Source organism: Echinococcus granulosus (genome assembly GCF_000524195.1).
Source record: "Echinococcus granulosus chromosome Unknown EG_S00003, whole genome shotgun sequence".
NCBI classification, from domain to species: Eukaryota; Metazoa; Platyhelminthes; class Cestoda; order Cyclophyllidea; family Taeniidae; genus Echinococcus; species Echinococcus granulosus.
This window is the reverse complement of record NW_020170383.1, coordinates 2290167-2302592: the sequence shown is the minus strand read 5'-3', so window position 1 is coordinate 2302592 and position 12426 is coordinate 2290167. Positions and strand designations below refer to the sequence as shown.

Below are 12426 nucleotides of genomic sequence, written 5' to 3'. Positions count from 1 at the left end.
ACTGTGTTTCTCTTTACAAAATCGTGCACAGATGCTAATGATATCACCTAACGGTAGTTTTATTTGACATGTATCCAAATTGAATTTTACCATTCATCATCATCCGTAAGTCAGAGAGAACACTTCCTGTACAATTCCATTGCAAAATGAAGCAGAAAAAAACGTAGGCCCCGTTGACAGAATTCGCCGTAGATAACAGACTAGCATCGCTTAAAATGCACTCAGCTTAAAGTAATTAACCCATAGTAAATACTTAAGGACTCTATCCCAACCCCCAATACGGAAATCAATGCACTCCAGTTTTGATTCCCTAAATATTTATTTAGAAGGTTTCTCTAATCTGTTTGAACCAAATTAAGTCAACTTTTACTTGTCAGTCACCACTATCATGAAGTCAAATGACTTTTGAAGAAGTTGCATTCGCCTTGCCAAAATTCAATTTTTGGCAAATAAACATCACCGAGACCTGAGTATACGCACTAAAAAAGTACTATAAAATCTTGCGTCTGGGTGTCTTTTGCATGTCAAGAACACCGGTTCTTAATACTGGTTATAAGTGTTTTGTGCCTGTAGGCGTGGCGAATCTTACACAACAATAGCGGAGGTGTAACCCTATGCACTAAAAAACGTCAACAGTTTTCTCTATCTGTTACATCTATATGCTGTTGCACTTGTTTACTAGGATCCCGAATGGTACCGACTTGTAAATTTTGTTTGATGAAGTTTCTTGTTTGAAGACTAATCGACCAATTTACACAAAGGTACGTAATTTTAGAATTTTCCAACGACACTTGCAATAACGCAACCGAAGTGAGCAATATAGGGTGTGGTAGTAAAGTTTGTAAACCTTTTACCGGCACCACTTTAAGAAAAATCTAAATAGCACTTAGCGTTCGTCAAACTGACATGAAGTTGCATCACATATCCATAATGAATCGGACAGCATTGAACGGGCAATCTTTCACTAAAATCAACATTTCAAAACAAAATTCCGATCTTTGTGTAAAAAGCGCATCATGCCATCACAACACACATAAAGGACAAGTGGGTGAGTCACCGCCTTCCTGACTGGTCATACTTTTTACCTCCACTGAGGTTGAGGGTGCAGTGAGGGCAGGAGAATGTGGGAGGGGCATAAAGGTGAACGGCCGGACGAACGGTAGAGGTGGGAAGGTAATGTCTTGGCAGGCGGCCATAAAACCTGCAAGCTTTGATGATGATGTTACTTGTTGCCACCGTGAGCGTCCCGCATTATGACTTTGCGGAAGCCTTTGCTTTAACAACGGCCGAACTGTAAATAATTTGATTCGGTGCTTTCAATAGGTACACATATAAGCACATGGTTGAGGCCTTCATTCAGCATCAGAAAACTCTATAATCCAAAGCCAATTTATTTGCATTAGAGCCTTAAAACGAAATTGTTACCTTGTTGAAACATCAGTGATTGTTGATCTTAAAAATTTCAGGCTACTCAGTTGGAACACTTAGGCACAAGGTTCAATGTAATCAAAGCCGCATAAAGATAGTGCTCTACAATTTCCTTTACAGACATTTGGGAATGATTTGTGAGTGAGAGCACTGAACTTCACCATTAAAAAGGGTTTTTAAATAGGAAATAGGTTTGCATGAACTTTTCTGGAATTATCAGTGCCAAGAACTTAGGTATTTTAGGCTTTTAAGAGAAGATTAACGAAAAGGTTAACAAAAAGGTATACCTCTTTGACAAGGTGAGGGTGATCGTTTGGATCACCGTACTATGTGGATATCACAACTTGGCAAAGAAATGCTACCACATCTTTTGCTTTTCCAGAACCTGAAAAGAGTATTCAGGGAGTCAGCATTTCAGCACCGATGGTAAAATGAAATAGCTTGGCGTAGAGTGGTTCAATTGTGCTAGAGTTGAACTAATAGAATAAATGCATAAACGTAGTAGAGTGCTATTTGAAAGCAGATAATGTTCTATCTGAACCGTAGACAAGTTTATTAACACCGAAAAAATCATTAAGGGAGAACAGTTCCCATCCTCAAATTAGCCATGTTCTAATGTGTACCTTCGTGCGTGGGATCAACACCCATGTCTCTCCTCGCCGGATAGGCATTTGTTGACCATTAATGTCCAAATAACCGCCAACCATCACCGGGTTTTAAAAAAGTGCTTTCGACTTCTATAACAACTTGAGAAACTGTTCAAAATAGTTAAAGGTACCTAATCATTAAGTAGTACCGATCTTGAACATATAAGTCAGATACTGGAAAGTAAAAGTCGTCTCATTCAGAAAAATTCGGGGATCGCTTTAAAGTAAGTATCCACTGGACTAACATCTAACAGTACAAATTGCAGAAAATGCATTCAAAATAAATATATATAAAGGAAAAAGGAGGGCTAGTCCGCCACAAGTCCACTTTTATGACAATAAATGACTTATAATTATAAATTAAAACGCTGAAAACTTATTCGGGGACACGAGAAAGATAAATATGGAATTTTCAGAAATCACACCCTAAAAAACCTATTGATGTTTACTGTCCAACAATAAATGTTTACTTATCTTGCACGTTGACAAGTCTGCCGTTTTGGAAGAATTCATTATTGGCAAACACTGCGGGGATTTGGGAAATAATGAAGTTACCTATTTTAACACCCTAAATAAGCGTTCACTCACATACGGAAGCAGTTGGGAAGACTTCCAAGCGGAAGAACATGGTCCAAGTGTATGGCTCCTGAAATGGTTACTTAGTCGTGGTGAAAGCTCACTGGAACTAGTAGAGGTCAAGACAAGTGCTTTAGTTTGGCCTTTAAAAACAGGAATAATTTGTTCGAAGTCAATCATGATGTTTGAGAGCGGTAGTATATAGGCTGGTGCTAAAAGTAGGCGGATAAACAAATTTCTACTCAATATTCGATTAAATTTAATGAAGTAAACTAGAAGCAGATGAAGTGATAATCTAATAACGGCAATATTGACAATGGATAAGCTAGTAATACAAGACTTCGGCTTGTTTGCATAGGGTGCGGGAAGAGAGGACAACGGGTGGGTGGGAAGCCGCAGTATAACCACCAACCAGTGTGCCCATTATCAAAATCCACATGAACTTCAGCGTGCTAGAAATAAGAATACGGTAGCTCTTTTGTGAAGCATCGACAGTAAGGTAATAACCTACAAATAGCTACCAGATTAATAAAAACTGTCATTACGGATAGGAACACTAGGTCTTGAGTGCAAATGAACAGAAAAAGTGGGTTATTTTAGAATTATAATATAAAATCCTCGGCTTAAAGCATAAAAATATTTTTCCTGATCAAAGTAGGTTTGCTGAATTCTAATCTTTTCAACTGAGATTACCTAATTTTGATTTTAATCCAAATTAGAAATCACGATTTTTATCAGCAGATTCTAGCACTATGAGAGAAAACTTCAACATCTTCGAACAAAATACATTATATAAATAAAGAAATAGTAGACACATGGTTTCTTACTCAGTGTACTTCATAAAAACTTAAAGTAGGACGAAAATTGCGCAGTTTTTCAATGCTCGGAACTACTTGTTATTAGAACATAATCCACATCCTGATTTACCCCTACTCTGGACACAACAAATACGTTAATGTTCTACCACGTCTTCCAGCTACATTGGATAACGATTTTATGTGGATTTGTTTGTTTTCTCGTCACTAATTATCTTCCCTAAGACATAATATACATCGGTTTTGAATAAAGATATTTGTGATAACGTGTAAGTCCCAAGCTTAATTTGTAGAAATCAGTCGACTGATGTTTTTTAGCGCCTTAGGTGCCCATATGCAATCATGTAACACTTCCCAATAGGTTTAGATCCTATTCTGATAGCTCCGGCATAGCCCACTATACGAACAGCAGAACAACTCGACTCGAACCTCTTAGGCAGACCACTATGGTGAAAACATTAGAGAGCATTAAAAGTAGCGGCGCAGGAGTGATAAAGTTGATTAGTGCCCAACAATATTGAATTTACGACCTAACCGTACTCTATTAAACGTGAAAAGCTTAAATGACATTAGACGGCGCAGAAGAGAAAAGCTAACGCGAATTTTCCCTCGGATCTATTTCTCCCTCGCTTTAATGTCACATTTTTTGGCAGTATTCCATTCATATCCAAAAGGTTCTATCCTAAATTATGCAAGCACATTTCGCGTAAATTTGAACTGGAATTTCACTATCCATTCCGCTATAACACATATATTCAGGCTCCGCTCTTAAAAGAAAAGAAGATTAACTAAAATATGATGCCATTTACTAAGTAGATACAAAGACAAAATTAAATGCTCTTTCATTCCTTGAAAATATCGACAAAAATGTTACCTGGAAGGCAAGGAAAAAGGGTGAATGAAGACCGTAGCTGTGATTTGTATCGAAATAAGGAAACAATTTTGCGCAGAGGAATGATTTAGTTCACTGTAAATGCGAGCAAAAGTAACACCACTGGCCTTCACATTGAAATCAGTTCAATTTCCCAAAGCGGCCGCGAGATCCAAAGATTCCAAGGTATAAGCATTAATTTCGCGGGTGAGATGCAGCTATCAGGGGTGATAAATTAAAATTCTCATGCAGCTTTATTCAATGGCGTATCAACAGCAATACCGAAAGCGATACAGATCGCCGTTTCATAGTGAAAGTACCTAGTTCCGAACCTAAGTGACCCATTTGAACACAAACCAAAAGAGCATATCCGCTCCTACCCAGCTAATTTTTCAGAAGAACCCATTCCCAGAACGTTTTTTTCTTGAGATCTTTATGAGGGACATTATCCCTATTCCCTACATCACAAGTCAAGTCTTGGCCTTCAGCCCAGATAATGCTCGCCTTTTGCTTAATTTTGAACTGCTTTTAATGGGATAGAGGGTAGGACCTGGGAAGGAGCATCGGTATACCACAGGTGTTGGGCGTGTCTGCCTGTAGGAAACCAGCCCAAGAATGCCCACACAGGATAGTCTGGAAATGGTACATATGAAAGAGCCGGGTGGAGCATGACAAGGAAAAAAACAAACAGAAACAAGTTTGATTTTGAAAAGAAAGTAGGCATAAGTAATTTGATACTATAATCAGGGGATCCTTTGAAATAGTTAATGAAAACCTATTTTAATAATTGCATTGAAATGCTAGGCTACAGAAAGCTGTAAATCACCTTTCAAAAAGCGTGATGCATATTAAAAGTGATAGCTTCCTATAGTGCCATCCGAATTTGGCAATTGTGGAGAAAAAGTTAACATTTTGTAGATCAGTTCAACTTATTTGTACATCATACAGTAACCTGATATTCTCTTTAAAACTGGCAAAATTAAGAATATTTTGACTAAAGTAGAGTTAACAGTTGAAATACTAGCGGGTGCGCTACATGAAAACAGCTGATTGATGGGCTATGATAATCAGGAAGGAGCATTAAGAAAAATGAAAATTGTCTTTTTTTTTTCTAATTCTATTAAAACCTTATCTTCATTACAGGGATTCCGAACCTAATTTGACAATTGCTTGAGAAAAAAGATGCTCAAAAAGCACCAATTCGAACCAGCATTCCAAAAGTGAAAGAAAAATTAGCAAAGCATCTGATCCACTTAGACCAAGTACATATACCAGCTTAGGGCACCTCATGATCATGACCACAAACTTAGAGGTGCAGCAGCGGGATGAATTCGAATCTAAACGCACAAGAATAAAATTGCTGCCATGTTATCAAAATCTTTCGGAGTGAGTGGGCCAACAGGAACTTTCAAAAATGGCTATTTCGAGCATAAAGAGATGTCGTATCACGTTTAATCTACCCTAAGTTTGGAAACCAAAGATGAGCGCTGCAAAGTGGCACTTGATAACGCCAATATGAACATTAAAATTGGTTTTGTCGCATTAAAAAACAAGGCGTAATGAAGAAAAGCGGAATCAATCAAACCGATTTCGCATGTGATAGAGAGGAACCATTGTCAGGGAACAAGAACATTGGGCTAAAAGCGATCTATTCTGGAAGGATTGACGTTAAAAGGGTGCACCATCTGCGCTACTCCCCGACGGCGATAAATGACTATCAACTTGGACGAGAAGCACATCAAAAATAGATGAGATTTAATGCAGTTGCACGGAACTGTGTACCTGTAGTGCTGTGGTAGAAGATATTACCACAAAGCTCCTCAATTCTAGTTGAAGTTAACAAGAGCAATAATTCCAAAATATGGTAATTGGAAGTGATACGCAAAAATAGCCAACAACTAAGTTTCGTGGCTAGTTATCAAAACCAAAAAAATAACACCGATATGAAGTCTTAACGTACTAAATGCTGACTGCAACAACTTCGCGTTATAGATACCACATCCAACGCCGATAATGTTTTGTTTGATTTACCAAATACACCATTGCTTTGACAAACAAATTGGCCTGGAGATCTCAACAAAACGTTTGGCCAAGTCCACATTCAGCCCGGGTAAACACGTATTAAACTTCGGTTTGTCAAACTTTCTCCTTTCAAAACGAACGCATGAGAAACATGCGGGGAAACACGGGACCAAAAAAGAGAGAGGAGGATTATCTGATGCTTCGCTTTGTGGAACCGCTGATAATGACAGAGGACTGCAAACAGGAAAGGGAGAATGGCCACCGTCCCAGGAAGTGGCACAGCGCCGGGAAGAGGAGCCCGCCAAATGATGTCACTAGGATCCTAAAGCGGTGAAATTAAAAAGCAGAGGCATGCGTGGGGCGTACTGGCTCTATCAGTCGTTGAACTTTTAGACTGAGGCAACTGAGATTGCCAGAAAACGTTTCAGATCTGCGAACGATGAATTGATGCCTGTAGTGAAGTTAATCAGTGGAGCGTGGGTTTCCCGATAGATTTGAGTAAGGAGTATCACTGAGAATATTGGCTTTAATAAGATAGAGCACTCTTTGCACGGTTTGAAAAAATATTTCCAAAATCATCCCTCCATCTCACTCCTGTTGCAAGATGAGAAACACGGATGTTCACTTCTGTATGAGCTTTGATTGTTCAAGCACAAAGCAAAGTTGACAAGGAGACATTAAAACAATTTCATCATGAAATCATGCTCCTTAAAACGTCGAGTGAGGAAAACACTGCCAAATCGAATTAACAGAAGCTCTGTTTCTATTCAGTATCAAATATCTACCGTCACAGACCTAAACTGCTACACTTTATGGGAAGAGGAATGCGGTAATAAATAAGCTGATTTATTAAAAAAACACATTTATACGGTTTGTTTTTTAAGAGTAGCCACTCGTTTCTTATGTGATCGGCTGTTAAGGTGCTCCTTCCACTGGAGTGGATTGACAAAAACACGTCCTTTGCAGGCTGCACAGATGTAGGGAGGAGGTGGGACCTCTGAAGCATCGGCGGAAGATGGCTCCACAAACGGCTCTGGAATCAACAGTGAAGAGCTCTCCTCCCCACTCAAGGTAGCAAGGCAAGGTTCGATAATTTTGGAGCTCCAGATTAACTCCGCTTCTTCGGGCGAAGTAGCAGTCAGCACGGGTGTTACGTCAAGGCGATAGACAGGAATGCCACCAAGAGCAGGACGCCGAAGAAATCGATTGTTTATCCAGCACAGCTGAACAAAGGCAGAGAGGGAAAGCATTTATACGCATATTCAGTGGTACATAGTTGTGGTAAAATGGCATTTAACTGCATTTGCTACAGCCCGGACTCCTGAGACTCCCGAAATGCAATCTCTGTGCTGGTGGGATAAAGCCCTGCTAACGCATGCTATGTCATTAGTCCTTCCGTACCTTTCTGGTACAGCTACCATCAGACTCGTGTGCCCAGTAGCCCTTTGGGGAAAATCTAGACAACACAGTAAACTTTATTTCGTTTCATTCATTCAACTTTGCTTCCATCATAGTGGAAGTCCCCTAGTGATATTTCTACCATAATAGGCTATTTTTCAACACAATAGAGGCATCTGTTTAAACCTTGCACGTGCAAGATGGACCCGTTTTTTCCAAGTTATCATGACTATTATCGATATCCAAACCAGGTCTGATGCAAATGTCCGTTTTGTAAAATGGGTGCATGAGGGCAATTTTCGGCAAGAGCGTATTACTCACTTTCCTGAGTTTGCGCAATTTCCTAGTTGTTGATTACATTGATGACTTCCGATTTTACAGTATTTTATGCTGCATGGTGAAAATCAATGACAAAGCTATTCATAAAGCTTAAGACCTCTGATACACTTCAGCGCGTAACCTATATGGAGTTTCAAGAACACTAATAATAACAAAAAAATTTCACGATTTCCATCTGCACTATATGATACTACTACCCTATCTTTAAATGAATGCCAGCGCTGGAGTCAACAGACGTCACTTGGAGATCATGATAAAAATTTTGAAAAAGCCTTATATATTTCATATTCATCTCCCGAATTGGATTATCACACTCGTGAATGCGTTCCCATTCTTGTACATTATGATACGCTTTACGAATTTTTTTCACTTTTACTTTATCCACCAAACCAGAATCAGTAAGCCATTTTCGCGCTTCTGCTTACGTCAAATGAGCTTCCAGCACTCTAGACATTCAGTATGAATAACTCACCGGTGTCCTGAGCACGCCTTGAGGACCAGTTCGGAATAAAAAACAAACAGACCTGTCGTCGAGCGTAGTGTCGCGTGGCAGCCTTCATCTTCTTGATGGCCTCATTCAGCACCATCTCGCCGGTTGGAGAGTCTCTTTTGGGCGGTGACAGTTGGAGGAAATCCTCAAACTCCTTAAACCCAATGCTCTGTAGAACACCGCGACACCAGTGTTCCGTACCGACTGAGGGCAGAAGGCCCTTGTTGGCGAGCTGGAATAGCGCCTTCTTTGCCATCTCGTTAACAGCTATAAATGTACAAGAGGTTACCAATAGATACGGTGAAGAATTGACTTATCAACCGATAGTGTTAGCAACTTTCAATTCGCTAACGTACTGTAACAAATCACAAAAAGAAAAAAGGGAATAGGCAACCACGATGCTAACTCATTCAGACGGCACTACTACAGTATCAAAACCACCATCCATGATAAAATATTTCCATTTTTAAAAAAAGCATCGCCTAAAATGATACCCTAATTTTGAAATTATAGTATATGAACCTTTAGTGGTGACAACGATCCCTAAGAGGAAGAGAACAGTTTTATTACCAGTCACAATAAAATAGTCTTGTAATCATTTTCACTACTACAATCTCTATGATTCCTTCATCTATCCAAAAAACGCGTTGGTAGGTACTTATAGGATCAAAAATCGAAACTGCAAGGCTTCAGAATACGTTACTAGGCAAAACAGGCTATTACTATGGCTCTAAGAGATGATAGGAACTAGTACGCATAGAGAAAAACCAGTCTTTTCCAGTAGAAGAAAATTCAGAGGATAAACACAGCTTGTTTTAGCAGCTTCATAGTCAACAATATGGTGGATAAAAGCACACGTACAAGTGACGGCGCTAGTACAAGATAGAGAGAAAATTGCGATCAAAATCTAAGCCTAAAATAACGGACTAGCTTTAAATGGGATAAGTTGTATTTCCATCTGGACAACAACTAGCAGCAAAGGGGATTAATGCTTCAATGAAGTCAGGAATGAATAACATCTATAGGCAGAGAGAGCAGCTAATGAAAAGAGGGAAAGTGTGAACAATAACCCGTCAACACAGATTTATGCGCCTAGGGATCTCCAACACTCACTGCCATCTTCGTTGACCACCGGACCATTTGGAAGAAGAGATTTGGCGGCAGCAACGAGAAACTCATCCAGCTCACGTATGAGCCCACGCTGCACCATTTTTATAACTCGCTCGTCCAGACTAGGTTTGAGCACCGAGGGTTGGCAATAGAGCCAAAAAATGAGACTGTCTGGTGGAGGATAGCGCGGACAAGAGCTCCGATTGGTTGACATCCGTGATGACAACGCGCCGGTGGTGGATGCATTGGTCGTCTCACGGGAAAGATGGATCAGAAGAGCCTGCTGAAGCTTTCTAGTGTCGTTTGGATGAAGACGCATGGCTGCCTCCGGATTAGCATTGCTCAGGGCAGCGTAGTAATCCTTTGGATCCTCTGGCAAACGTGCCCTAGGAGGAACAGTATAGTTTACCAGTCCATCAGACTGGAAAAAGACCGTTTTGCATTATTTGCGGATACTGAAGAATTTGCCATTTCCCACGGATAAACTCCAAAGGCACATCCTGGAAAATGCTTTGTTTGACTCATTCTGATGAAAATCCTTAAAAAGAAGGCGAGGGAATGTTCGGCATAATCCTACTTATGCGAAATGACCGTCCTCAGAGCAACCCAGTGAGAGATTCCTAAGCACCACAGGTATAAACTAGGCACATCCAGTTCAAGAGGAAAATCTTGGCAATGCTCCCCATATGTTTCAAACTCAGAAGAATTCGAAAGGCATCATAGAGATTTCAACCTAGAACAGAAGCCTACAAAATCTCACGCGGATCCGAAATTCAGAACAAAATAGTTCACGTTTTTTCCAAGAATAATATCGCTCGTCAGAGCAAAACTGACTGCTTTTTTATCAAGAAGTGGACATCAGCTATGAAATTGGCGAGATTCGAAGGCAGAAAGCAAGATATCAGGAGACAATCAACCTAAAAAATAAGGTCTTTACAGTTTTGTCAACAAAAAGTTAATGCGAGTACCAGAAGAGGCCTTTGCTGATTAAAACGAAGCTTCCAGATGCTTCAAAGCTCATCAAACTCTGTACCACTAGCGGTTTGGCTGGTTGTCCATATACTTGCTTACCAAGTTCTAAAATTCCCTTAGCAGGTTAACAAAACTGCACGTGACAGTTTCCAAAAGCACCACTTTTAACCACTTGATGTTTGGGCAAACCAGACAAACTTTTACGGTAAGTTTGAGTGTGAATTTGTTTGTTGGAAATGGAAGTTCTCATAGTACCGAAGTATTTGCTCTCAGTAATGATCAAACGATTCCATTATCGCCTGAACAGGAGTCATAACATTTTCATTTCCCGCATTATTTTTTGACATTTCAAATGAAAAGCACCAAAAGAAATGCCTAAAATGCTTTACACATAACGAAGAGATTCGAAACAGTGAGGATGCGCATCGAAGCAAACTTTGCATACCGTTTGTCGAACTTACTTTGTTAGTCTTTACGTCTCTTTGGTCCAAACAACTTGCATTTTTGCTATATTTTTTTGTCATTCACGGAACCTAATGGTACCATACATCTTGCTGACGGATATTAATGCGCGGTAAGATCACAGCAAATCCAACATCGCAATGGGAAGTACAAAATATGAATGAACAAGTAGAAAAAAGCGAGACGCAGCATAAATACTTTAAGAGTGACATCAATATTTCACTTTACAGAAGTCCAGTCGGCCAGGAGCGCTGCAGTTTGCCCGTATCCGCTGCCGCCGCCTTTACCTCCCCCGCCTTCACCTCCTCCTTAAAATTCCGCTCGTCTGTAGGGCGGAGGAAGTCCAGCCAGAGAACTGCTTCAAGGTAGTAGTGCGTCCCACCGACCACCACCGGCGTCACCCCGCGTGCCCTCAACGCGTCGATTAGGCGACAGCAGTCGCGGCGGTAGTGGTGCACGTTGTAACAAAACCCTTCTACCGGATCCAGACAACCCAGCAAGTGGTGAACCACATCCTTTGCCTCCTCCTGCGTCACCTGGTGTAGTATGGGTTGGTATACTTATGCATGGGTAGTCCGAGAGTAGTCAATCTGCGTAGGCCAAGAAGCTTTCGGATTTGACCGTTTGCTTAAGCCTTCACATAAGCAGACTAGTACTAATTACAAATTGATAACCAATAGGTCTGAAATCCATTTGAGTGCACCATAATGGCTTCCAAAAAGCACGAACAGGGTCCCACATCTGTAAAAGCCCGAATCAAAATAAAAAATAAATCATCTTTAAAAGTAGTTTCGTCATGCCGACGACAAGTAAGTTACTTAGGAGAAGCTTGATATCGGACAGACATGAATGAAGAAAATAACGGTGGAAAACATATAAATAGCCATGACCTAACATCGTAATTACCTTATTTGTGGCAATATCAAGACCTCTGTAGAGCTGAACGGCATCGGCGTTAATGACCTCTCCAGCCAAGCGCCTTGCTAAATCGATAGCTAGTTTTGATTTCCCTGTACCTGTAGCGCCACAAATAGCAATTACAGGGCACTTCCTTGATAAATTATTCATGCGACTTCCCACCTAAATGATAAAAAAGTTTTAGTAATAATTGCCTAACATCCAACTTATTTAACAGAATACAGGGTTGTATGCTTTTTACATAATACACAACCTCGTCCAGCAAGCATGGGATATCATTCACAGAAAAGTGGAGTAAACAAAAGAGTGTCAATAAACAGCCAGAAGACGTAGCCAACTACCAACCCAGATAGCGCCAAGCAGCAAGCTTGTGCAATT

At 40.3% G+C, this 12426-nt stretch overlaps 1 protein-coding gene across 1 annotated transcript; it reads right to left on the bottom strand. All coding sequences in view use genetic code 11, as the record gives it.

Annotated features, from left to right (window-relative positions):
- Positions 1 to 7222: 7222 nt before the first annotated feature.
- Positions 7223 to 12198, bottom strand: EGR_00933 (tRNA dimethylallyltransferase; the record flags this gene model as incomplete). The annotated part of the gene is made up of 5 exons (XM_024490182.1): positions 7223 to 7392; positions 8569 to 8853; positions 9700 to 10117; positions 11418 to 11666; positions 12037 to 12198. The coding sequence occupies 5 exons, from the start codon at positions 12196 to 12198 to the stop codon at positions 7223 to 7225; spliced, it is 1284 nt and encodes a 427-aa protein (XP_024355585.1).
- Between the last annotated feature and the right edge of the window lie 228 nt (positions 12199 to 12426).